The sequence below is a fragment of the Microcaecilia unicolor genome, chromosome 6, assembly GCF_901765095.1.
Source record: "Microcaecilia unicolor chromosome 6, aMicUni1.1, whole genome shotgun sequence".
NCBI classification, from domain to species: domain Eukaryota; kingdom Metazoa; phylum Chordata; class Amphibia; order Gymnophiona; family Siphonopidae; genus Microcaecilia; species Microcaecilia unicolor.
In genome coordinates this window covers 133,791,292-133,816,714 of record NC_044036.1, presented here as the reverse complement: position 1 = coordinate 133,816,714, position 25,423 = coordinate 133,791,292, and the positions used below count along the sequence as shown (strand labels likewise).

Genomic DNA, 25,423 nt, shown 5'->3' with positions numbered 1-25,423 from the left:
GGGCACTGCAGAGTCACATCAGCAGTGCATTGTGGTGGGTGTAGGGTATTGGGCTCCGTGATTCCACTAGCTTGTGTTAAATGCTCACGATGTTGGTAGTTGGTAGGCTCTACTCCCATGATGCTTTTCCCTCTGCTTACTAGGTCAGAGTGTGCCCTGTTTTGTTTCCGGTAGTCCATGAGGTAGTGGCCATTTTTGTAAGCCAGTTTTAGCTCCCTTTCATGTGTTATCCACGTTACTGAAAGTGGGCATTGTACAGCATTCTGCCAGCTCTGACCTACTGCTAATCTCAGTACCAAGGAGAGACTTTGCCAGTGGGGCACAACCTCTGATCTGCAGTAAACGTGCTTATTCCAATAAAGGACGTTTTCGGAACATTAGTCTTCAGGTGTCAACTGGTGTGCCAAGGTTCTATAGCAGCAACAAGTCCTAGAGGCCTGCATGTATGCAGGTCCCTGGAGTACTTTTAGTGGGTACCGCAGTGCACTTCAGGCAGGCGGACCCAGGCCCATCCCCCCTACCTGTAACTCTTGTGCTGGTAAATGGGAGGCCTCCAAAACCCACTGTACCCACATGTAGGTGCCCCCTTCACCCCTAAGAGCTATGGTAGTGTTGTACATTTGTGGGTAGTGGGTTTTGGGGGAGGGGGTTGGGGGCTCAGCACCCGTGGTAAGGGAGCTATGCATGTGGGAGCTGTTTTGAAGTCCACCGCACTAACCTCTAGGGTGCCCAGTTGATGTCCTGACATGTCAGAGGGGCCAGTGTACTACGAATCCTGGCCCCTCCCACAACCAAATGGCTCGGATTAGAACGTTTTTGAGCTGGCCGGTTTTAGTTTCCATTATCGCTAAAAAAAAAAAAAAAACGCCCAGCTCAGAAACGAACAAATCCATGGCATTTGGTCCGTACAAACCGTATTTTCGAAACAAAAAAACACGTCCATTTTTTTTCGAAAATACGGTCTGTCCCTCCTCTTCACGTACCCGTTTTCGGACATAGACGCTCATGGAGATAGGCGTTCGCATTCGATTATGCCCCTCTATGTATTTGGTAATGAAATCATTTTAGCATGTTAGCCACATGGAACTCAAAATTGTGGGGTATAAAATGCCAAATAAATAAATAATAAAGTTACAAACTGAAGCTTGCAGTTTCATCCTCAGCAAGAGAGTGCTCACCATAATTATGCCAAACTCTCCAACTTGTGATCTTTTGAATGTGTTAAGGCAGGGTTTCTGAAGCCAGTCTTGGAGACCCCCCCCCTCCCCAGATTATAGTTGCTTAATGCATGAGATCATAATGCTATAAGGGACCCTCACTGTCCCAGTGTGTTTCCAACAGCAGCACTATAGTAACTTAGATTATGAAGATATAAAGCATTACACAACAGTATCCCATGCTATTTTGAGGAGTGGGATAAGGCTAGCGAAGTTCCTGGGCTAAGTTGCAATGGTTCTATATAAGTCAGGGACCCACAGGATTAGGTGTAAGTCTGTTGGATCCTGGGGTGGTGATCCTTTAGTCTATGTGAGCAGAGCACGTGTGATGAACATATTTCTCTGCAGTTTGATCACATGTAGTATGTATATATGATGCAAAGGAAATTATCCCACACCTCTGGGTTCACTATTGAGAAACATGCTGCCAAGCTGTGGATATTTTAGCTTGGTACTTGAACTTAGGAAGACGGGGCCTCCATCTGGATCCAATCAGGAGAGGGGATTACAAACAAGAGCTGTATTCTAAAGGGCCACAGGGAGGGAAGAACAGGGCCTTAAAGAAGCTTGAAAAGGAGAAATGTCATCTCCCACAACACAACTTCATTTTCAGAAGCTGGAGAACCACTCTTCTTTGGGACTTGAAGGGAAATCTCTCCCCCCTCCTCAATTCACCCTGTGTTGTGAATCAGAGAAGATTAGGGCTAAAAAATTATTTTTAGTTTGTACGCCTTGGATATATAGGTGAGTAAAAGAGAGCTTAGAACAATGATATATAAAAAGTTAGTGATACAAGGCAAGTACAATGTTGTGTTACCCTTAGAAATGCACCAGAGGGCAGCTGTTCATTCACACTCTTGTGAACAGACTGAGCCCATCTCAGTTTTCAACCTACCTCTACTGATCGTGTGGCATAACTTTCTTTCTGCTTCAAATTTTTTAAAAGACCAACTAAAAACGTTTTTAGTATGTACACTCAAAATGCTGCAAGGTGTCCCCACCCCTCCCTCTGTGTTAAGAGGTGATACCTACTTTACCACGAGGATGAATTTATTTTAAAAAAGTGAGTTATTTCTCTGTCCCTGGATGACTCACAAGCCAAGTCTGTACCAAAGGCAGTAGAAGGTGAAATTATTAGTTCACGGAGTATCAGTGGGATTTCAACCATCCCTCGTTGGATGGACCATCATTTACTAACCCTGGCTTCTCTGGTTCTCAGCACTAAGTCACTCTGCTGCTGTCTGGACATTTCAAGAAGCAGCAGATAAATGGAGACCAAATGAAAAGATCTCAGGTCAGGCTTAATTACAGGAGGCAAAGAATTTTCACTCATTCCCTCTCTGGTAAAAGGAACAAAATTTAAAGCCTTGACTACCAACAAGGTTGAACATGCAGCTCTCTCGTATTCATAATGCGGTCCTTATCTAGGAGGGCCAGCATTGAGCACACCAGAAACAAAAGATTAGAAAAACATAATTAAAAGGATTGAGCTAAATCAGTGTCCCAAGGACCTCTGTAAACCCTGCCAGCCCAAAGGGCTAGGGGGTGGTGGGCTGGCTCACTTCTTCACATAAGCATTAGCCAAAATTAATAAACCCACAGTCACATTTACAGCTAGCATGGATCTCTCTCAAAATGTTCATTATTAATACAGAGAAATAATCACACATACCCACTCCCAGATCATGTAGTGCAACCCTGCTAGAGCCCTACTGGCCTAAGCCGGAGGTTAATCGGGACTGTCATAGAAAACCTCGTTACATTTGGTGTACCTGTATAGATTTCCAGAATCCTTTAGTCCACCACAGGAAGAGGCAGCAGGGCTGGCTATGTCACCTCAACATGCTCCCCCTCTCCAAAAGGCAGCCACCTGGATGGTTGCACTTGTAGTCAATATTGAGCACATTGCTTCCAGAGCTCAGTCCTGCATTAACCCTGTACAGATCTCCATTCATTCACTTTGCAGACCAAAAGCTTTGACAAACTTGAGTCACTCATTAGGTGTGCACTAATTCAGGTCAGTTCTGCCCCTCCCCCTCCATCTGTTTCTACAAATTCTTTCCCCGCATTTGAGCAGCTCCGTTTTTATTCCAATAGTTTCTTAAAAATTGTTTTCTGCCAGCTGTTTCCTTTCAAAGGAAAAATAAACAAAAGGGCAGGACTGCAGCGATGGGGAAGCACCAGAAATTAGCATTGCTTCAGCTCTGTTGGGTTTAGGAGAGTTTCTCCAATCAGAACAGTAATTATCTCCAGATCCGAAAATATTTTAAACATAGATAAAACATCAATTTAATCCAAACGTCTATCAAAAGAAACAAGAAACTGCAAGTCAGCCAGTACTTCAAGTGCATAAGAGAACCAGTGACCAAGGATTGCTCATTTCTTCCCCCCCCCCCCCAACAAGACCCTAGGGGCGACCAGTGAGTCCTGGGAGGGAGAGGGGGCCAGCACTACCCCTGCCTTTTGGAAAGTTTGGGAAGGGGGGGGGGGGATGGAAGAGGAGAAGGAATATATTTTATTAAACCAGTCAGTACCTTGGACAGCATCTTCTCATCACGATGCCCCCAGGGGAAGTTTAAAACTTCATTGCGAGGTGCTACTAACTCAGAAAAAAACGCAACTTCTGGTGTTTATTGATTTTGCATAGTCCAGTTTTTTTTCTTTAAAACGCACATTGTGGTAAAAGACGCAGGTTAAGCTGTGTTAGTGGCAAATAGCGCTATCGCTATAGTACAGTTTAGGCTCCCCTGTGGCTGTTAAGCGCGTAATTAAAAAATAACATACCATCTTCCTCAACACTTCTAGAAAGGTCATGTCTTCTCCCCTCTTCTGGAAGCATTTACTCCTGTCCCCAAGCAAATATTTAAACTCTCCCAGGGGATCTGCTTTCTTACTTGGAGCATCAGTCCAAAGAGCATCGGACAGTCTCAAAGAATTTTGGACCGAACGAAGCTGCTCCTCCTTCAGTGGCAAAGCCAGAAAGCCCTCTGCACCTCTCAAGACATCTCTACATACTCCCCCCCCCCCCCCCCACCAAGGGAATTTAGTACTCTCATTCTTCAAGATAGGGGCCCTTAAAGGCAGTATGAAGTTTCAGACACTGCTTATTACGTAAGAATACGTCTAAAAAACAGAACAGTGCAGTACTGTAGAATTAAGACTAGTTTCAACTGAAAATGACATTCCAGTTTGGGGCTGTTGAAAAATGTTAGATACAGACAGAAAAAAAAAATCACCTATTCGGAGGACAGGTACTGGCCTGGGCAACATCAGTGCACATTTCTAATCTTCCCCACAAAATGAGGGAACAAGCTGGGTACAGAGCTCCCAGATGATTTCGGCACAGTTTTGGGCAGATCACCCACCAGGAGGCCCAGCTACCACATTTCTTTGAACCTGCTGTTCTCAACTAATACCCACGACAGGAATTTTTGGACTTGCAGCAAAACAACTGGTTGGCTCATTCCTAGCGCTGTTTCCTCACCACCACCCGGTGGTGGATTTAACCCTCTGTGTACTGGACAGCCACGTATTCCTCACCCCTGTAGCAAGGGGAAATTGCTAAAGGGGTCCCCCTCTGAAAGTACATTATAGGAGACCAACTGGTCCTCACAAAATGACAACCGGACAGGACTACTCCTGGTGGGAGGGGGCTGCCCTAGGCGGTTGTTTAATGCGGCCTATTGTAAAATCCGATCCTGCAACATAATCTCTACCATACCTCCCCAAACTAAAACACATCCTATGCTTTAGCCTGTGTATTCAGCACCCATAGTAGCTCACTACTACAGTCCCATATATTCTAAAGAATTAGCAGACATACAGGACTCGGTTTGACAACATATGTACGGACAGACTCCTCTAGGGACGAAAAGGAGGCGAGCAAGAACAGTATCTACCGGGGCAGGAATACAGGGAGTCCTTGTTAAAACATACCGTGCTGCAATTAAAGACCCCAAATATACATAACAGAATCCGTCTACCTCCTTGTCTTATGATGAAGAGTAATGTATCATCGTGTATAGTCATTTTTACTATCCACAGCTCAATCCCTGCTCCATCAAGCAGTTCTGCTTCACACACTGCAAGCAAATGAGGGAGGTTTCCCGGATTTTGTGCACGATGGTGCATTCTTCACTCCTTCAAGCCCAAAGTGAAAGCAAGACACAGATGGTAATCTCCAAGTTGCCAGCTGTAGGACTTGACTTTGAGCGGAAAAGCATTTCCAGCTCGGTCCATAAAGAACCAGCGTTAGTTGAGAAACAAGTTAGGTTCGGATTTTGGAGTAAGAACGTAGGAAACCACAGTGATGGACCATACGTGTAAGAAACACACGATCCTTCCTCACTGCAAACCTTGTCTGTGACAAACTGAAGTCCACCCATAGTTTTTCCCTAAAAATCTGTCCTAATGACCTCTAAGGCAGGTTGGCATCCTTAAAAGAACAAAAAAAAAATAGTGCATATATATATATTTTTTTTTTTTGGGGGGGGGGGGGGAGGGAAGCACACAAGGTCCCGTTACAAGCTTTCCTTGAAGTAAAACACCCTCCCCAAGATTCTCAATGAGCTCTGTTGGGGGGAGTTTCCGCTTAAACCCTTAAATCTTAGACATTAAAGCATCTTGGCTGGCACATAGCTTCACAAACCCCAGCCAGCGAAGGGAAATAAATACATCCGAAAATCTGAAGGTAAATTACCTCGCAGAGTCTTCCAGCGAAGGATGGCCTGGAGGAAATGCATTTTCTGTGGTTACTGCTAGATCGGAGCCTGCTTCTGGGGAATCCTTTCCCCACCCACCCCCCACAGCTTGCTCGGCTACTTTAATAAATTGCACCTGTGCTGATCTGCCAGGAGGAAGGGGAATTGCTGAAGGAATTTGTCCCTTCCAAATAAGCAATTAGCACGAATAATTACTGTTCTGAGCTGGAAAAAGACTGTAATTAGCTTTTTCTTGGGATGGCTTTGCAATGGATGGAAATTGCAGAGCCCTGATTATCTGCCAACAGCCAACGGGAGAGCCAGTGAGTGTGAAAAAACCCCACCCCACCAATCCACTAGCCTTTAATCAACCTTTGCTATTTTATGCTAATTTGGGAATCCTGCATATTATCAGATATTTTATCAACCCCAAAGCCATAGCTCAGACTTTTTATTTTAAATGTTAGGCACTTCAAGTTACCTAGTCCCAGAAGGAAAATCTTTTGGTCAGTTCTGCTTTCCATTGTCCATCCTAATGCAGTCATTATTCCAAGTCCATAATTTAACTCAATGAAATCAGTGCTGCCGATCCCAAAATGCATCAGGATGGAGTTGTGAGAAATCCAGGACTATCCTAAAATCTCCTGTCTGGACCCAGAGATGCCAAGACTGAACCTTCCAGAGACAGAGAGACTGAAGACCAAAAGGTAACATTTTTCAGATGATGAGTCTGGTATATAAAGATTCAAGTGTAGCAGTGCTTTCCAAATAAAAAAAAAGGATGAATAAATATTTGCTTTTAACAACCAAGACAATAAGTGTAAATCCTCAGGGCTGAAAACTGCCCCTCACTCATGAGCTTCTTTTCTCTCTCCTCAGTGTCAGTTCACAGATTCCTATCCTACTTTCACAAGAGGAAAGCCAAGGAACCTACACACTAGGAAGAAAGGGGAGCCCACCTTCCCCTGCTCCATCTCCTTTTACAGTACCTTGGAAACATCTCCCCATACTTCTAGCCATCAGTGAGGGAACCTTCAAACGGGTGTGACACACTTCTAAAAGTGGGAGAAGGGTCTCAAAGAGTGTATGAGAGCGAGCGAGGTGAGAGACCCTTCAAGTGAATGTGACACACTTCTAAAGAGTAAGAGAAGGTGTTCAGAGGGTGTGTGAGAGCATTGAAATGAGCGTGACACACTGGCAAAGAGTGGGAGAAGGGGCTCAAAGAGTGTAAGAGAGAGGTGAGAGGCCCTTCAAATGACTGTGACGTATTTCTAAAGAATGGGTTCAGAGAGTGTGAGAGAGCTTTCACTTGAGTGTGACACAGTCCTAATGAGTAAACATAGCATCTGCATAGAAGTGGGCAATTTGGAAGGTACATTCACTAGTGACTTCAGAGTTTTCCTGTGCTCTGAAAGTAGTGATGTCAATGGAGAAGAAGTTTATAGTGTTCTCCCAAGGTGAAGGCTGTTTATTCAAACACAGCTATTGTGTTTCCTGCTGCTGCTCAAGCACAAGGGAGTGGGACCTGAGGGACCAGAAAGGCCTTGGACATGGGAGAAGGGACCAACAAGAACCTGAGGATCTTGTGGTGTTGGAATTGTTGTACAATAAGTCTTGCAGGGGTGAAGGGAAAGCAGAAGAGCACAGCTGTTGTGAGCAGTGTGATGAGCCAGAAAGGAGTAGATGGGATATCTTAAAAGGTAGCGGCGGCAGCAGCAGCAGCGATTCCCATATACCGCCCTGCTGCTGGCATTGTCCTCTTCTCTTTACTGTGGCCCTGCCTCTCTGATGAAACTTCCTGTTTCCTCAGAGGTGGGCTACAGTAGAAAAGAGGCTGGTGTCAGTGGCAGGACAACATTTGGAAATCACTGGCACTGCCATTTGGAAAATGGGAAAAAGATAGATAGATCCAGGGAAGGGAGGAGATGCCAGACCATGGCGGGGGGGGGGGGGGGGGGGGGGGGGGGGGGGTTGGAAGCACCTTACCTGCCTTAGGTGGCACCTTGCCCTGGGCCACCCCTATATCAATGCCAGCTGCTCCTGCCCACTTAAACCCCTTTGAATTTATACTCAAAAGTTTGTCCATTTCATTAGCTTTGGGTGATTTTCATTTCGGTGACATGAAAGAGGGGCTTCATTTCCACACTGGTCTCAGCTACTTGATGTCTCTGCAGGGAAGAGCTTAATTGCTGAAGGTGATTTAAATGAATGTTCAGGCCATGGAAAATGAGGAGTGGGCTGGGTCATGGAATGCTTTAACTCTCTTTTTTTTTTTTTTTAATTTGTACCCCATGCTTTCCCACTCATGGCAGGCTCAATGCGGCTTAGGTACTTATTTGTACCTGGGGCAATGGAGGGTTAAGTGACTTGCCCAGAGTCACAAGGAGCTGCCTGTGCCTGCAGTGAGAATCAAACCCAGTTCCCCAGGACCAAAGTCCACCACTCTAACCACTAGGCCACTCATCCACTCTTCAGTTACTAATAGAATTCTTTTCTGCAATTTGTCAAAAATACTTTTTGGTTTTATCCAAATGTACACCGCTTCTTAATTTATAGTATATGCTGCTTTTTAGGTATTGAGAGGGGAAACTCCAGTGTGGTAAAGGGGTCTCTTGCCATAGGATCTTGAGGGTTTCATTTGGGCATTTGAAAATCCTCTTTTAAATGTCAAGATGTGTCAGATATTGGCGCTGGAAGAACAGCAATACAACTAGAAATGCAGTTTTGCTTGATATCTGGAAATTTAACTTGGTTTTACTATAAAATTGGGTGAATTTCTTCAAAAAGGAGGTAAATAAATCCTCCCTAATAAATAACTACCCCCCCCCCTCCCGTTTACAAAGCCGCACTAGCATCTGCCGGTGAACTGATGTCAACACAGTCCATTCACTTTGAGTGGGTTGTGTCGGCATTGCCGCCTGGCTTTGCAAACAGAGGAGTAAATAAATAAAAGAGAAATCATCCTTTAGAAAGGTTTCATGAGAGGACCAAACGGTTGTGAACGTGTGCCCGAGTGCACGTGCAACCTCCAGTCCGGGGCAAGACAGGAGACACTGGAATCACAATGTATGCCTCGCAGGATCAGCCATTTATTTAGCTTCATTCCCTTGCAACAGGTTGATGTCTGCCCTCCTGACAGGGTAACAGAATGACAGTTCTTTCTAGGATGCCCTTAGGGGATGGTGAGCGGGGTGAGAGGTCCCCGACCTTGGGTCCGTCCTGATTTTCCATGCCTTGAGGTTCTAGTTCCAACCTCTAATGTGAATAAATACTGGAAATGTATTGACCAAACAACAATCAACCAGCCAACTTCCCTGAATGAATTCAGCTGCCCCAGTTAGATTCCGGTACCCTACGTGTTTGGTGCTCATATTTCCAAGGCTGTTTGTGGCAATGTGATTCATCGAGGACAGCAACTGAGGCGGAGTAGGGAGTCGTGTGTTGAATGCACTCGGGCTGGTTCTGATGTATGTGCGCAGCAATACAGTGCCCCACTTACACAGTAGAACTGGGGGTGGATAATAACAGGGATAGGGGTGAGACTGGCACTTAATGTGCACGTATGCAGCTATTCTTTCCAGCACATGCACACACAGAATTGGAGCTAGCTTGGAGCAGGTGCAACTCTATGAGCCTACCTTCTCTGGGAGAATTTTCTAGAGGTGCATACATTTAGAGCTAGGCTTAGTTCACTTACTGCAAATGTGAGGTGGTAGAGCCCTTTTGTAGTAAGGTGAAGCGTAGGTTGTGTTCCCAGGTCAAGGTGCCCCCAGCCTGGCGAGTGTCTGTCACTCTGCACTCATTTGCCAGTTTATAACAAAAGTTTCCCTGAATGCTCTCTATGAGATGGTCTTTGACTTAGAAATGATTTTCTGATAGTACTTTTACATTTGAAATGCAGGAGGGTTTTTTTGTTGTTGGTTGTTTTTATTATGTTTTTTGTTTGGCAGGATATACCATAGAGAGCCACACTCAAGAAACTGTAGTCATGAAACTGAAAAAAAAAAAATCACAAAAGCAAATTCTTCCTCTCCTGATTCAATGCCTTTCATCCCCTCCAGGATTCAATGTTACCAGTCCCTGAAGTCACTTTTCTCTCCATCAAAACAGGAGACTATAAATTAGTGACGCTCCAGCCAAAGCCTCCCAAGCCACTTGCACACATTTAGGAATAATGACAGAACATCAGAGGCTGTGTCAGTGTCATACTTTAGACGAACAAACTTTCCTTCCCCCAGTAAATGCAATAAGGAAAATTCAGGGAATATTTCCAGGTCTCTCCAGGAATCCACACGTGCAGTACACGCAATACACCCTAGAGGTCAGGAGAGAACAGACAATGCTATCCCTCCGCATACAGCTCAGCTGTTAACAGGGCTGCTTTACATCTTCCTTCATCTAACTCCTACCTCTGTCTCAGTTTATATGAACCAGAAATGAGCAACATGATAATAATCAGAAATTGTGATCATAAACCAGTAGTTCGCAAACCTGTCTTGGGGGAACCCCCAGCCAGTCAGATTTTCAGAATATCTACAATGAATATTCATGAGAAACATTTGCTTTCAGTGGAGGAGGTGTATGAATATTCATTGTGGATATCCTGAAAATCTGACTGACCTAGGGGTTTCCCCAGGACAGGTTTGGGGAAGGTAGTGCTCTGTGGTGGTGGGAGACTTCACTGTATCTCCCCAGTTTAATAATATTGCAATTAGTGGTCAAGGGCCACCCCTCAGGCTCATGTAATAACAAAGGTGGAAAGAAGAGCAAACAACAGCCAGCATGGTTAAAAGGTGAAGTGAAAGAGGCTATTAGAGCAAAAAGAGGAAAAAAAGATCCGAATGAAGAAAATAAGAAGCAACATAAGCAGTGTCAAGCTGGATGCAAAGCACTGATAAAGAAGGCTAAAAGAGAATATGAAGAAAATCTTTCCATGGAGACAAAAATTCATAGTAACACCTTTTTCAGGTACATCAGAAGCAGAAAGCCTGTGAGGGAATCTGTGGGACCATTAGATCATGAAGGCGCAAAAGGGGCACTCAGGGAGGACAAGACCGTAGTGGAGAGATTGAATGAATTTATTGCTTTGATCTTTGTAGAAGATGATGTAAGAGATGTATCAGAAACGGTTTTCAAGGGTGACAATGCGGAGGAACTGAAAGCAATCTCGGTGAACCTGGAAGATGTACTAAGCCAAATTGACAAATAAAAAATGATAAATCACCTGGACCAGATGGCATATACCCAAGGGTACTGAAAGAACTCAAAGATTAAATTGCTGATCTATTAGAGATCTATAATCTGTCATTAATATCATCCGTATTACCTGAAGACTGTAGGGTGGCTAATGTAATGTTGATTTTTAAAAACAGCTCCAGGGATGATCTGGGAAATTATAGACCAGTAAGCCTGACTTCAGTGCTGGGGAAAACAGTGAAAACTATTATAAAGAATAAAATTATAGAACAAATAGACAAACATGGCTTAATGGGACAAAGTCAGCATGGGTTCAGCCAAGGGAAGTCTTGCCTCACCAATTTGCTTCATTTCTTTGAAGGTGTAAATAAACATGTGGATAAAGGTGAGCCAGTTGATGTAATGCATCTGGATTTTCAGAAAACTTTTGACAAAGTTCTTTATGAGAGACTCCTGAGAAAATTTTTAAAAAGTCATGGGATAGGAGGCAATGTCCTTCTATGGACTAGGAATTGGTTACTGGACAGAAAACAGAGGGTAGGGTTAAATGGCCATTTTTCTCAATGGAGGAGGGTGAATAGTGGGGTGCCACAGGATCTGTACTGGGACCAGTGCTATTTAACATATTTATAAGTGATCTGGAAATTGGAATGACAAGTGAAGTGATTAAATTTGCAGATGATACAAAACTATTCAAAGTTGTCGAAACACATACGGATTGTGAAAATTTGCAGGAAGACGTAAGAAAACTGGAAGACTGGGCAACCAAATGGCAGAAGAAATTTAATGAGGTTAAATGCAAATTAATGCACATTGGAAAGAATAATCCAAATCATTAGTTACCTGATGTTAGGTTCCACCTTAGGAGTCAGCACTCAAGAAAAAGATCTAGGTGTCACTGTAGACAATACACTGAAATTTTTTGCCCAGTGTATGGCGGCGGTCAAAAAAGTAATTAGAATGCTAGGAATTATTAGGAAAGGGATGCAATATAAGATCAAGAATATTATAGTTCCTCTGTATTGCTCCATGATACGACCTCACCTTGAGCATTGCATTCAATTCTGGTAGCCGTATCTCAAAAAAGATATAGCGGAAATAGAAAAAGTTCAAAGAAGAGCGACCAAAATGATAAAGGGGACGGAACTCCTCTCATATAAGGAAAGGCTAAAGAGGTTAGGGCTCTTCAGCTTGGATCATAGATGGCTCAGGGGAGATATGATTGAGGTCTATAAAATCCTGAGTTTTGTAGAATGGGTAGAAGTGAATTGATTTTTCATGCTTTCAAAAAGTACAAAGACCAGGGGACACACAATAAAATTACATGGAAATACTTTTAAAACAAACAGGAGGAAATATTTTTTTCACACAAAGAATAGTTAAGCTGTGGAACTTGCTGCTGGAGGATGTGATAACAGCAGTTAGCGCATCTGGGTTTAAAAAAGGTTTGGGCAAGTTTCTGGAGGAGAAGTCCATAGTCTGCTATTGAGATAGAAATGGGAAAAGCCACCACTGATCCCTGGAATTGGTAGAATACAATCTTGCTATTTTGGGGGATTCTGCCAGGTACTTTTGACCTGCTTACTTCATCTGAATTTATCTTGCCTATCTGCAACTTATAAAGGCCTGATCTAAATTCAAATTCCTTTCCATGTTTACCTTCGCATTCTAGACAGAAGTAATACATGAGACTTGATGATAGGCCAAATTTCCCCAGAAGTGAAATCCATATACAAGGATGGAGCAGGACCTGTATTTGAAGGGTGATCAATCCAAGGGAGGAAATAAAGTCAGAAAATACCATTTACTGATCTCATGCTATCACCATACACGAGAGTGTGTTCAGTGTAGGACTGAAAACATGAGGGTAAGAGCTTATTAAACATCAAACTGTGATCATTAGACAGGTGAACCAAAGCAGGGGAAAGAAGAAATGGGAGTCTTTTGGGTACTTTAGTGAGTTTCCTTGTTTTCCCAGGGCTTTGTCCTCTTTCAGTTTGGCAACTTTTTGGAAACACTCTAGTCTGTGAATGGTGAAATTATCTATCCCATTGCTATATATCTTCTCTCAGCAGGGCCAGCCCAAGAGTGTCTGACACCCTAGGAGAACCTTCAGCCATGAGCCTCCCCACCTCGGGGTGGCTCAAAGCCTTCTCCATATTTCACTTATGTCCAGCATCTCCCCTTCCCTAACCCCCCTCTATGGTGGCCAGCATATTACTGTTTCCCTACTCCCTCCCCCAGTGGTTTCTAGCAACTTTCTCCCTCCCTACTCGTCCTCCCCTCCCCCGATGCTCAGTATCTTCCCTCTACTCTCTATCTAACCTGCGTAGATATCAACAGGCTGCCATATTGAAAGCTTTGAGAGATCATCATCTTGAGCATCCCTCAATCCACTGGGTTCACTTGGAGAAGGACTGGCTGTCTTTGGGATCAATATTTGATTCTGGGGCAGGGAGAACTAGTTAGAACCCTCATACAAATATTAGAAAGTATTGAGCACTTGTTTGGTTCCCTCTTAAAAATTGGAGGGATTGAAACAAAATCAGTGGTAAGAGGGAATGTGCATCCATACAGTTTGTTGAAAGATTAACAACCATTGTCCACAGACTACTTTGCTTCTCTGAGGATCAAACTGAGGGGGGGTCTTTCACTAAGCTACGGTAGCATTTTTAGCTCATGGTAAAAATCAGTTGGTGGTAAACACTGAGATGCCCGTAGGAATATTAACGGGTGTCTTGGAATTTACCACCAGCTGATTTCTACCGTGAGATAAAAATGCTACCGTGGCTTAGTAAAAGACCCCCTGAATGCTGTGGGAATTGTACTCTTCAGGGACTTATTCCACCAGGGGGTTCTTATTGCCCATGATCAGCTTCAGTCCTTACTGGGGGTTTATTTAAGATGCTAAGGTGAACTTAAAGAGGGAGTCAATGAAAACTAGAGGTAGTGTTATTTAAATCTCCATAGAGACAGACATTATCTACATGATTATATGCTGAATTGGACATACTGTTCCCCCACCCCCATCATTCAGCATAGTCTATGCATGGGAGGCTTGGTTAGATGATTCATTAAGGGATGATAGGTGGCAATGTATATATACATAGGCTTTCAAATTTATTACAATTACCAATTATAACCAGCTTCAGTGCCAATTCATTCATAGAACTTTCTGGACTACAGGTAAAGAGGAGCAAGTGGGTGATGGGGGACTACTGGAGAAAATGTGGGAAGAAGGGAACCCTGGAACATATGGAGCATAGGAGAACCGTAAAACTTCTGCCATGGCTACAAAGGTACTGGCAGAAAGTTTGGGAGCAGGTGGAAACATTGGCTGTGGAAGACTGGGCTAATCTTTAAAGGCATTGCCTCCTAGGTGTGATACCAGGATGGGACCCTAACTGTGGGCAACCTGCAGGTATAGGACATCTGTTAATACTGGCAGCAAAGATGGGAAATGGAGGGCCAAGAAAGGACCTCTTGGAGGACTTGGCAAGGCATAATATCACCTTGTATTTGTTTCTCTTCCAGACTTGGCAAATGCCTTTTTGGTACTATGTAAGCCACATTGAGCCTGCAAATAGGTGGGAAAATGTGGGATAAAAATGCAACAAATAAAAATAAATAAATAATTCAAGAAATAAGGATTTATGACAAACGGTCGAACAACCTGAAGGGGAGAGGCATGGACCATCATAGGCTGTGGGTGTTTATAGATATACAGTCTGTACCCTGAACACTTATTCAGGAGCACAAACATTTGTTCCTGAACCATATCCCCTTAATAATGCCTAACTTTTTAGATCAACAGTAATCTGCTTCAGAAACGTATGTTACATCACAAGGACTAAGAACCAGATTCTCTCTTGGATGCTTTTCCCATTGGCTCTTGAACCAGAGTGTTCGAAGCCTTGTGAGCCTCAGTATTCTGAGATCCGTTTCTGTAGTGCTGCAAAGTGAATTATGGTAGTAGCACAGTGCCCCGGCAGCTGGGGGCTGTTCATCCGGGACGGACACTGCAGCCTCATCAGTCTGGGAAATGGTGTTTAATGGTAATCATGAACAAAGCTTTCCCGTGTGCATCTCTTATTAATGGGCTCTCGACGACTCGGATGCCATTTTAGCTTTGCAATAGCAGAACAGTAAAACTTCTGCTCTAATTGTTCATTCCAATCTGGGATCCCTGTAAAGCAGTCACACCTTTTTGTGTTACTTTATGTCTCTTTTTACTGGGATGTTTTGAGGTTAGGTTTGTGAAAGTTCTTGCAACTTAAGAGCCTGAAAAAAAACCTTTGTGAGCCCTGTCTCTTGGTGGCTCTTACCATAATGAATGCTAGTGTATCGAAGGCAACCCTTCTAGTCCTCCTCAGCCTCCTGCATAAACCCTGCACTTGAAAAGTGGGAAGTTCAAAGGATGGAGTCTGGGAAAAGCCTTTCAAAAACAGAATAACTCATACCCATGTTGAACTCCAAAACATATAAAAATTATAATAAAGAAAGGGTATTTAAGAATAACAAACAATGGCTTTGCAGAAGGGCTACCAAATATGTCCTTTGATGTGGTGAGGATGACCCCAGCTCAAGGTTTTCCAAACCTCTACTGGGGACCCGACAGCCAACTGGGATTTCATGATATTACACAGTAATATAGTAAGTGGCGGCAGATTAAGACCTAAATGGTCCATCTAGTCTGCCCAACAGTCACATTCATTATGATTTCAAAATTTAAATCAACAATGACCATGATATTATATACTTGACCATGGTCTTTCTTTGGCATTTCTGAGACATAGACCATAGAAGTCCACCCAGCTTTGTCCTTATGTTCCAAGTACTGGAGTTGATGTCAAAGTCCACTCCAGCCTATCCAAATCCATCTTGTCATTTGCTGGACAAAGACCCAGCCCTGTCGTCATGTTCCAAACCACTGGAATTTCTATCGAAGCTCTCTCCAGCCTATCCTAAACCAGATTGCCATATGCGGGACTCAGATATGCATGAGATTAATCTGCATGCATTGAATACTCAGTATATGTAAATTGATCTCATGCATATTCATTGTGGGTATCCTGGAAAACTGACTGGCTGTGGGGTCCCCAGGACAGGTTTGGGAAGCCCTGTCTAGCTAACAACATGATGTAATATGGTGCTTCTCCGGCTGTACCTAGAGTACCCCATAACAGTTGGGGTTTCGGGATACCCAGAAAGAATATGCATGAGATAGATTTGCATACACTGCTGACATTGTATGCAAATCTCTTTCATGAATATTCATTCTAGATATTCTGATAACCCAGCTGGCTTGAAAACACTGATGTCCTTTGGGTTCAAGGAGTCCTGTGAGGTAGACCACAAGAGAGCTGGCATCCATATCAAGCATTCACTGAACATAGAGTCTTGATGTGAATCATCTTTCCAGCTCTCCAGACCTGGAAGATGAGTGTCTTTTCCTTCACCCCGGAGAGCCTTGGGTGTTACCTAAGAATTACCAAAAGATGTTAGCTTCTAGAATGGAGACAGGTTGGCACAAGAGTTTAACTTTTCTTGGACCTAGTAAGAACAGAGATTAGGAGATTGTCCTGTTGTTTGAAAGAGGGGAGCCTGTGTTACCTTTTCAACATGCTCCAACACCTTGTGTCCTTGGATACCACTCATCTGTCTCCATCCCAGTAGCTAACATCTTTTGGTAATGAGTAGCGGAGTGTGTGAAGGCTCAATCTTGGGGCCAAGTCTCTTCAATATCTTTGAGAGTGACATTGCCAAAGGGTTAGAAGGAAATTGCCTGGATTTGTGGAGGTGACAAAGATTTGCAACAGAATGGACTCCTTGGAAGGAGATGTGATCTAGACAAATTAGAAGATGTAATGTGAAGAAGTGCAGAGTGATGCACTTGAGGTGTAGAAATCTACAGGAGCTATATGGGATAACAGGCAAGACATTGATATGCAGGGACCAGGAGAGGAGCCTTGGAGTGATACTGTTTGAGGATCTCAAGGTAGTAAAACAATGTGACAAGTTAGTGGCCAAAGCTAGAACCATACTAAGCTGCATAGAGAGAGGCATAACTAGCAGAAGGTGATCAGTCCTCTGGTCAGTGAAGTATCACTTAGAGTACTGTGTTAGTTCTGAAGATGTTATTAAGGTGCGTTAGCGTTTTTAGCTCAGGCTAAATGCTAAGATGCTCATAGGAAGGGCATTCCAGCTTTTAGCTTGAGTTAAAAAGCTAGCACGCCTTAATAAAGACCCCCTAAGAGTATAAAAACACTTGAAACAGTTCAGAGGAAAGCAAACAAAATGATATGGGTGGAAGATGTTTGCGACATGAAGACTTGAATATGTATGCCCTAGAGGAGAAGAGAGAGACCTTTAAATACTTGAAAGGTGTTAGTGAACAAAGGAACCTCTTTTAAAGATGGGAAAATTGTAGAACCAGATGACTCCTGTAGGAGAAACACATATGTATGTTGCTGAGATATTATGGTTTGTAGGAGGGACACACGAGTGGTGTTGATATACTATCAGCACATTCACGAAAGGGTTAAACACTGCCTGGGCTTCTCCTAGAAGAGCACCAAAGAATTCAGCAGCAGAGAAGCTTCACCTCAGACAACAAGCCCCCCCCCCCCCCCAATCAGCATCACAAAATAGCTGAGCTGGCACCGTTCAAAATTCTGAAATCAATAGAGGAGCTCCAGCCTCTCTCAAGATACATCTTCCTTTAGGAAGACACATGGAGGGCATGGTGGATCTCTCCTGGAACAGAAAAGAAGTGACGATCTCACGGCTAACAGTAGGCACCATGGATTAGGTACCATTTCAACATGTAAAAGCTGTAATTGGCATATAGACATCGGGACAATTTTTAGGAAAGGTGCAATTTATACATGGAAGCAGTGACACCCAGTCATTTTAAGGACGTGTGTTGAGTGCACAGCCTGGGCAGTTCTTCAATGTTTCTGGGTAATCATAAAAACATAAGACGAGCCATACTGGGTCAGACCAATGGTCCATCTAGCCCAGTATCCTGCTTCCAACAGTGGCCAATTCAGGTCACAAGTACCTGGCAGAAACCTAGTTAGCAGCAACTTCAAGTCACTCATTACCCCCAGTTTAATTGCTCATCTGGAGGGGTGTTTAAGGAGGGACAGTGCTTATCTCTCAGGAGTTTAAAACCACCTGGGAACAGCACAAGCAAGTTTCAAAGCCCAACTCCTTAATTGGTTTCCCTTAGATAAGCAGCTCTTAAAGATCCGTCACTTGTACATGTAAGTTACAAAATCATTTCTTGAATGTAGGAAGCACTACTTACCATGCGATGCCATTCTTTTTAATGCATGGTTCCCTTGGTAAAAAGTTCACGGTTTGTATTTTATAGAAGCCTCTGCATTGACTGAGCCTTTTAAAAAATGCTACAGGCACAACATGGGCAAAACCTTTTTCAGTTGGAACCTAAGCCTTTACAAAGGTACGGTAAGGCTACCATATGGTTAGCACGCACCAAATCGACCCCTACTGCCAGGGTAGCGCAGGAGCCCAGCGGTTCTTCTGAAGTTGGCATGCGCAGTTTCCCAAGGTAGGAAATCATTTTCTATTTTGCACTGCAGGGGGTGTTTCCGGTGGTAATCAGCAGTGCGGCCATATTGCCACTCGCTGCCCGATTACTGCGAGGTTAGCATGTGAGCCCTTACCACATGCAGGAAATGGCCAGGTGCTAATTTTGGACAGTGCCTGGTCATTAATGCTGTAAATAGAAATTCAGCTTTTTGGCAGACTTGCTAAAAAGCGACCAGAGTGCGTGAGAAAATCACCTGCTAAAACTAGAGCAGCCCACTTAAAATACCTCTTTGTAAAAGGATCCCTGTTTCAATGTGGCATTTTCCGACTCAGGCGTCCTATACAAATACATTTTCAGGAAAAAGGCAGAGTATTTTTGTATTGTAAACTTGTATGTATATTTTTTTAACTTGCAAACCACTATGGGTGGCTTAGACAGAGGGGCACCTTCAAAATCGTATATATATATAGATAGATGTCGAGTTACCCAGTTCCAGGCTGGAGATTTTTAAGACAGTCCTGGTTTTGAACTTACCTCCCAAAGCAGTGTGGGATTTGTAGTGCCTGATCCTGTCCACTGAAATCGGTGCTGCAGATCCCATAATGCACCAGGACGGGGATGGTCAGAAATCCAGCACTGTCCCCAAAATCTCCAGCCTGCAACTGGGTAACTTGTCATCTCTGGCCCCAAACCCTGAAAATCAGGAACCAGGAACGTTAGCGAGAGCCATTTTCAGCCCAATGCAGAGAATGTGAATCAGCCCTGGTGTCTCCCAGCTGTCTGGGTTACACTACTGTCAGGAGTAATAAATCTGAAGTTTTGGGTTAAAGGGATGTAAGGTTGCCAAATGGCTCCAGATTTTCAGAACAGATTGATCCAGTCCTGGTGCAGTTCTGCTGTCCCTCTTGGAGACTGAAAGCCACTGCAGGTAGTAGGAGGGAAAACCAGGACTGAACACTGAGAAGCTGGAGCCGGTGGGAAATCCTAAAATAGACAGAGACAACCCCCCCCCCCCCCCCCCAAACCCATTACAATAAAATAAATGAGAGGCTGCTAAGTTGTAAGAAATCATTGCAGGGGAGCCTGGTTACAGCACAGCAAGTCAATACAGTCCACAGGAGCCCTGCAAACCTGCTACCGACACTTCGGCACAGGCTGTCTCTCGTGACAGCCCAGGACTGTCATTCCCACCCCCAGTCGCGGAAAAAAAACCCCAAACAAACCACACAACAGCTAGAAAGAAACGAGGCAGCAGCTCTCTGCAGTGCGCGGAATCCTCGGAGAATGCGGCAAAGGATTTGCACCCGGAGGCAGAGTGAAGCCCTATCTACTGCCCGGGCAAGCGGATCTTCCACCCCCCAGCCCTGCCGGTTACCTTGCATCCGTCGGCTCAGCACCCCTAAGCGGCACTTCAGGGATACTGCGAACATCTCGCCTGTGCCTGACGGGCGGCTGGTCCTCGCCCGTCTCCGCACCTCAGTCCCACTCGGCCGGGGGGTTCCTGGCGCTAAATTAATTTTCTGATTACTGGGAAATGCGGTCCGGCTACATGTTGTGGCAAAGGGGAGATGAAGGAGGGAGGGAGGGAGACGGGAGGAGGAGGGAGAAGCAGAGAGGAGACAAAGAGCAGCGGAAAAACGAGACACAGAGAAAGAACATGGGGAAGGGGTGGGGGGAGGAAGCAATGAGAAATAAAGGGAAAAACATAGAAAAAAAGAGAGAAGTGGAGAACAGAATCAGGGAGCAACAGAAATCCCGAAAAATGACAAGGTGGCAGCATCTGCCCTGGTTCTTGTCCTCTGGGAGCCCCTGTCACTTTCTCTGCTTTTCTCACCATTATGTATTTTTTCTCTAATCACTTAGCTTAGCACATGTGGCTGATATTAGCCCGTATGGCCCAAAGGGCTTAAATGGGCCTTTAAAACACTTAGCACAGCTAATTCCTCTTAGCACATGTTAAGCTTTAGTAAGCAAAGTATTTATTACTTTGACAACACATATGTAAATTGTCCTGCCTTTCCTAACCCTAAATCTCTCAAGAGAGAGAGAGCATCAGGGAAGAACAGGAGGAGACCTGGCCCCCTTCCAGAGAGAGGCCCAGTCTGCAGTGTCCGGTCAGGGCCGGCTTAACCATTGGACCAGATGAGGCTCTGGCCCAGGGCGCTGGGACTAACAGTGGCAAAATGCCCAGGCTCCAACCTCACCTGGTCTACAGGTTAAGGCTTTTCTCTCTCTCCCCTCCCCCCCTTGAGGGTCTGGCACTGTTCCCTCACCTCTCACTCCCCAGTCATCTTGTAGAGTTTATGTTGGTTGCTGGCGGGAGCAGCATCAGCATGACAGACCGCCTTCGGCCAGCCACGAGATGGGGGGGGGGGGGGAGGAGAGAGGGGGTGCTGGAAGCGACACTATGGGGGTGGGGGGCACCATGATCCCTTCAGCTGACTCTGTTTCCAGTCATTGAGGCTCTGCTAACCACTGTCCTTCATCCAGTTACCAGATTCCAGGAGGGAGAAGTTTTGGTCCAGCCTGGTTTTGAACTCGGATCCCAAAACAGTGTGCTCTTTGTTTCTACCCATAGATCATCAGCACATGGTTGTGAATCTAGCCTGAAATCTTCCTGGACTTGGGTAGCTTGGCAAATCTGGGGTCAGTAGTTTAAGTGGGCAGGAGAGGCTTCTGCCCACTGAAACTACCCTGAGCAGGCTGGGAGCCAGTGTTCACCATCACTTCACTAGACAGTGGTGCTGAATGTCAGCCGAGACCATTGAAGAACTCTCTGGTTAATGCTGGGTTGGTCCAGGGGTGCAGTCGGGTCCTTTTATCTTGCTGCACCATATGCCTGGAATAGACTTCCTGAGCTGGTACGTCAAGCTCCATCTCTGGCCATCTTCAAATCTAGGCTAAAAGCCCACCTTTTTGATGCTGCTTTTAACTCCTAACCCTTGTTCATTTGTTCACAACCCTTATTTTATCATCCTCACTTTAACATTCCCTTATCTCTTGTTTGTCCTGTTTGTCTGTCCTAATTAGATTGTAAGCTCTGTCGAGCAGGGACTGTCTCTTCATGTTCAAGTGTACAGCGCTGCGTACGTCTAGTAGCGCTATAGAAATGATAAGTAGTAGTAGTGTCTGTCCCCTTCTCCTCTACTGCTAATTCCAAACTCTGTTCCTTTTATCTCGCTGCATCTCACGCCTGGAATAGACTTCCCGAGCCTGTACGTCTAGCCCCGTCTTTGGCCGTTTTCAAATCCAGGCTAAAAGCCCACCTTTTTAATGCTGCTTTTGACTCCTAACCACTATTCACTTGCCCTGTACCCTTTTATCCCCACCTCTTTAATTCCCTTACCTCTTAATTGTTCTGTCTGTTTGCCTGTCCTATTTAGATTGTGAGCTCTTTGAGCAGGGACTGTCTTTTCATGCATGGTGTACAGCGCTGCGTATACCTTGTAGCGCTATAAAAGTAATAAGCAGTAGTAGTAGGAGCCAGGAGTTATGCGGGTACAGCTGATGCCTGCTAATCTGGCAAGTTGGATCACACAAAAGATAGTCTTAACTCTGCCCAGTTAGCCACGTAAGTGCGGCACTTAAAGTATCAGCTTTACTCACATAACGTCCGAGTACCGCTGATGTCCAGGTATGGCCACGCACTGGATATTCAGGTCTAAGTCAGTGGTTGTCAGTGTTTAAAGAAAGGCTGACCATCACTGGTTCAGAATTAACTCATCAGCGTTTATCAGGTCTTGGAGCAGGGAATTCTACAGTGCTGTCGTCCTTCCTTTTTTTTTTTTTTTTTGCTTCTCTTTTCTTTAGGTAATTCATACATGTTTACTGAAGCAGAAAGGAACGGAGCAATTAATTTACAGTGGCCCAGGCAAACGGAGCCCTCTTCCTGTGCAGAACCCAGTCAGCATATAACAGCTCTCCTGAAAAGAGCTCCGAGCTATTCATGGCTCAGGTTTGACGTCTTCAGCAGTTTTGTTGATCTCTCTAATCAACCACAGCAAAAGGGAGCAGAGAATGAGGGCTTACGCAGAGTCTAATCTGTGGAACGTGATTCCCCCAAACTGTCTTGGGGACCCCTCGACCTCTTGAGTTTTCAGCATATAATTGAAAGTGATTTAAATGACCTGTGGTTATCCATTTTAAAAATACACAACTAGATGAGTTAAGCATTCGCCACCCTCTACTAAGTGCATAACTTGCTCTAAATATCGGGCTGGAAAGAGATTTCAGAGCGGGTGATGTTACCTAAATTGACATTAAATCCTTTAGAATAAATACAATCCATAGGGAAGATAACAAAGCACCAATTATTGTAAAATCCAATAGGAATATAAAAACCCAACAGCGGCTGTGTTTCGGCTGTATGCCTGCATCAGGGGTCACAGAACAAAAAACAGTGGACATGAGAAAGATTCAATAGTGCACTGCAGTCTTTCAAAACATCTTTTAATAATGTCTTCCAAATGACACGACGACTCAACCTGGGCTTTCTTTTCAACTGATTTACCTGCCTCAGGAGTCTGTAGATGTTTGCTCTATTTATTTATTTATAGCATTTATATCCCACATTTTCCCACCCACGGGCAGGCCCAATGTAGTCTATAGATGTGGCACCCAATGGTCTCACTGAACTAAAATGTTTTAATGAAATTTGGTGGTACGATTCAGTGGTGGCATCCAGCGGCAATCTTATACGTTTGCAGTAGTTCTCCATGTTTTTTTTTTGATACACGTGTTATTTGGATGTTTTATTCTGTTCATTGAGAACACTGGCTGCCACATCTATTAAGCAAACACCTCCAGACTCCCGAGGCAGGCTAATCAGTCGAAACATGGCCCATGTCGAGTCGTCGTGTCATTTGGAAGACATTATTAAAAGACTTTTTGAAAGACTGTAGTGTACCCTTGAGTTTTTCTCATCTCCATTGTTTTTTGTTCTGTGTTGCGCTGTGTGGAGTTAGTTTCTTCTGTTTGCTTGTTTGCATCAGGGGTTACACAAAATGTATGCAATATAGAGAGATAAATTCAAATACCTTGCTCACAGCGGTGAAAAAAAACCTTGCCATGTTTGGGATAATAACGATGTATGATCCCTGATGCAGGCATATAGCTGAAACACAACTGCTTAAGTCCCTTTATTCTTATCAGAGTTGATAACATTTGTTTTGCAATAATTGTGGGCTTGTTATCCTTGCTCTGGATTGTATTTTGAATGTACGATGAAGACTTGTCCTTTGGAAACAGATGAGTTATGGGTGAGGACAGAATCTCATTTTCAAACCCCCTTAGTTCCTTCCCTGAGTTTTGTTGCATAACTGACCAGGCCCGTGCATGCATATACGGATTTCAAGAGTGATAAAGACTTCGTTCCTTTTATGTGTGTTGAAAATTGTTCATCCCTTTTCATCCTGAGAAGACTTTTTTCATGTGTTGAAAGCCATGATTATCTCCACCTTGAGTTATTGTAATGACTCCCCATCAAAGAAATCATCAGATTACAACTTGTGCAAAACAGAGCTGCTCAGCTGGTGGATGGATTGGGATGGCGAGACCATATTTTCTCGGACCTATGAGCTTTGGGGAGGAAGGAACGTGTAAAGTTTAAGATCTCATCACCAGTTTTTAAATGTAACAAGGCTTTGGAATCAGAATTTCTGGAACAATCCATTGTTCTATAAGAACAAAGTAAATGACGGCAGATAAAGTCCAGCACAGTCCATTCGGTCTCCAGATTCCAACCAGAGTTCTTAGGTCTTGCCCGAGTTACAATTACTGCACTGTATTTGAAATGAGGCAGGAGCATCACTTTGGAATCCCCTACTGACAGCCATTTGTGGCCACACCGATTGATTAACTTTCTGACAACTTGGCTCTTCTTATTGTTTAAGGGTATAATATTTGTCTTAGGTATGGTCTGAAGAATGACTGCTTTGAGTTTTAAGTTATGGTTGAGGTTTATTCTACTTATCTTGGTTTTTTATGGTTTATGTTTTATTTAAACACTAGTAAAAAAAAGGCCCATTTCTGACACAAATGAAACGGGCGCTAGCAAGGTTTTCCTCGGCTCCCCTGCAGCCACCCATGTCCAGCAACCCTCCCCTCTCCCCCTGCGCCCACTGCAGTCACCCATGTCCAGCGACCCTCCTCTCTCCCCTGCCCCCCTACAACCACCCATGTCCAGTGACCCCCTGCCCCCCCTGCAGCCACCCATGTCCAGCGACCCTCTTCTCTCCCCTGTCCCCCCTGCAGCCACCTATGTGCAGCGACCCTCCTCTGGACATGGATCAGCTGTGAGGCATGCTTTTTTTCCCCCCGGGTTCTGAAGTTGACATCATAATGGCTACGGTGATGTCAGCCTGATCTACGGAGCCTAGCAGACCAACTCGGAATGAGCCATGGTCCCAGGCAAGTCAGAACGTTGGAGGTGAGAATTATTATATAGGATTATTTTTTGTATGTCTCTTTCAGCACACATAGTGGGTAGAAAGGCTTCCTTGTAGCTCTCCTATCAGAGCTTTCCCTAGCACTTATCTATTTCCTCCAGCTGCTGGAATGAATGAAATCAAGTTGGCTCCAATGGTGAGGGTGATCCTTTAGACTATAATGAACCCTCCTATCTGCGATGAAAGCTCCAGCTGTGTCTCAGCTCCTGTATTACGTCCTGGGATACAGATTCATGGAACAGCCTCTGATATTGATCTTGCACCATCTGCAGAGTACATATCTCTAACCGTACAGGAAGAAATGAC

General features: G+C 44.4%; 1 protein-coding gene across 4 annotated transcripts in view; it reads right to left on the bottom strand.

Annotated features, from left to right (window-relative positions):
- Nucleotides 1–25,423, bottom strand: part of GRIP2 (glutamate receptor interacting protein 2) — a 347,283-nt gene that overhangs the window by 113,023 nt on the left and 208,837 nt on the right. Inside the window, exon 1 of one of the 4 annotated variants that reach the window (XM_030206006.1) lies at nt 5,917–5,997. The exons of the other annotated variants lie outside the window; for them this stretch is intronic. Coding sequence (XP_030061866.1) covers nt 5,917–5,959 — 43 coding nt within the window. The 5' untranslated portion in view covers nt 5,960–5,997. Of the gene's footprint in view, nt 1–5,916; nt 5,998–25,423 lie in introns of those variants that run through there. 4 annotated transcript variants of the gene reach the window in all.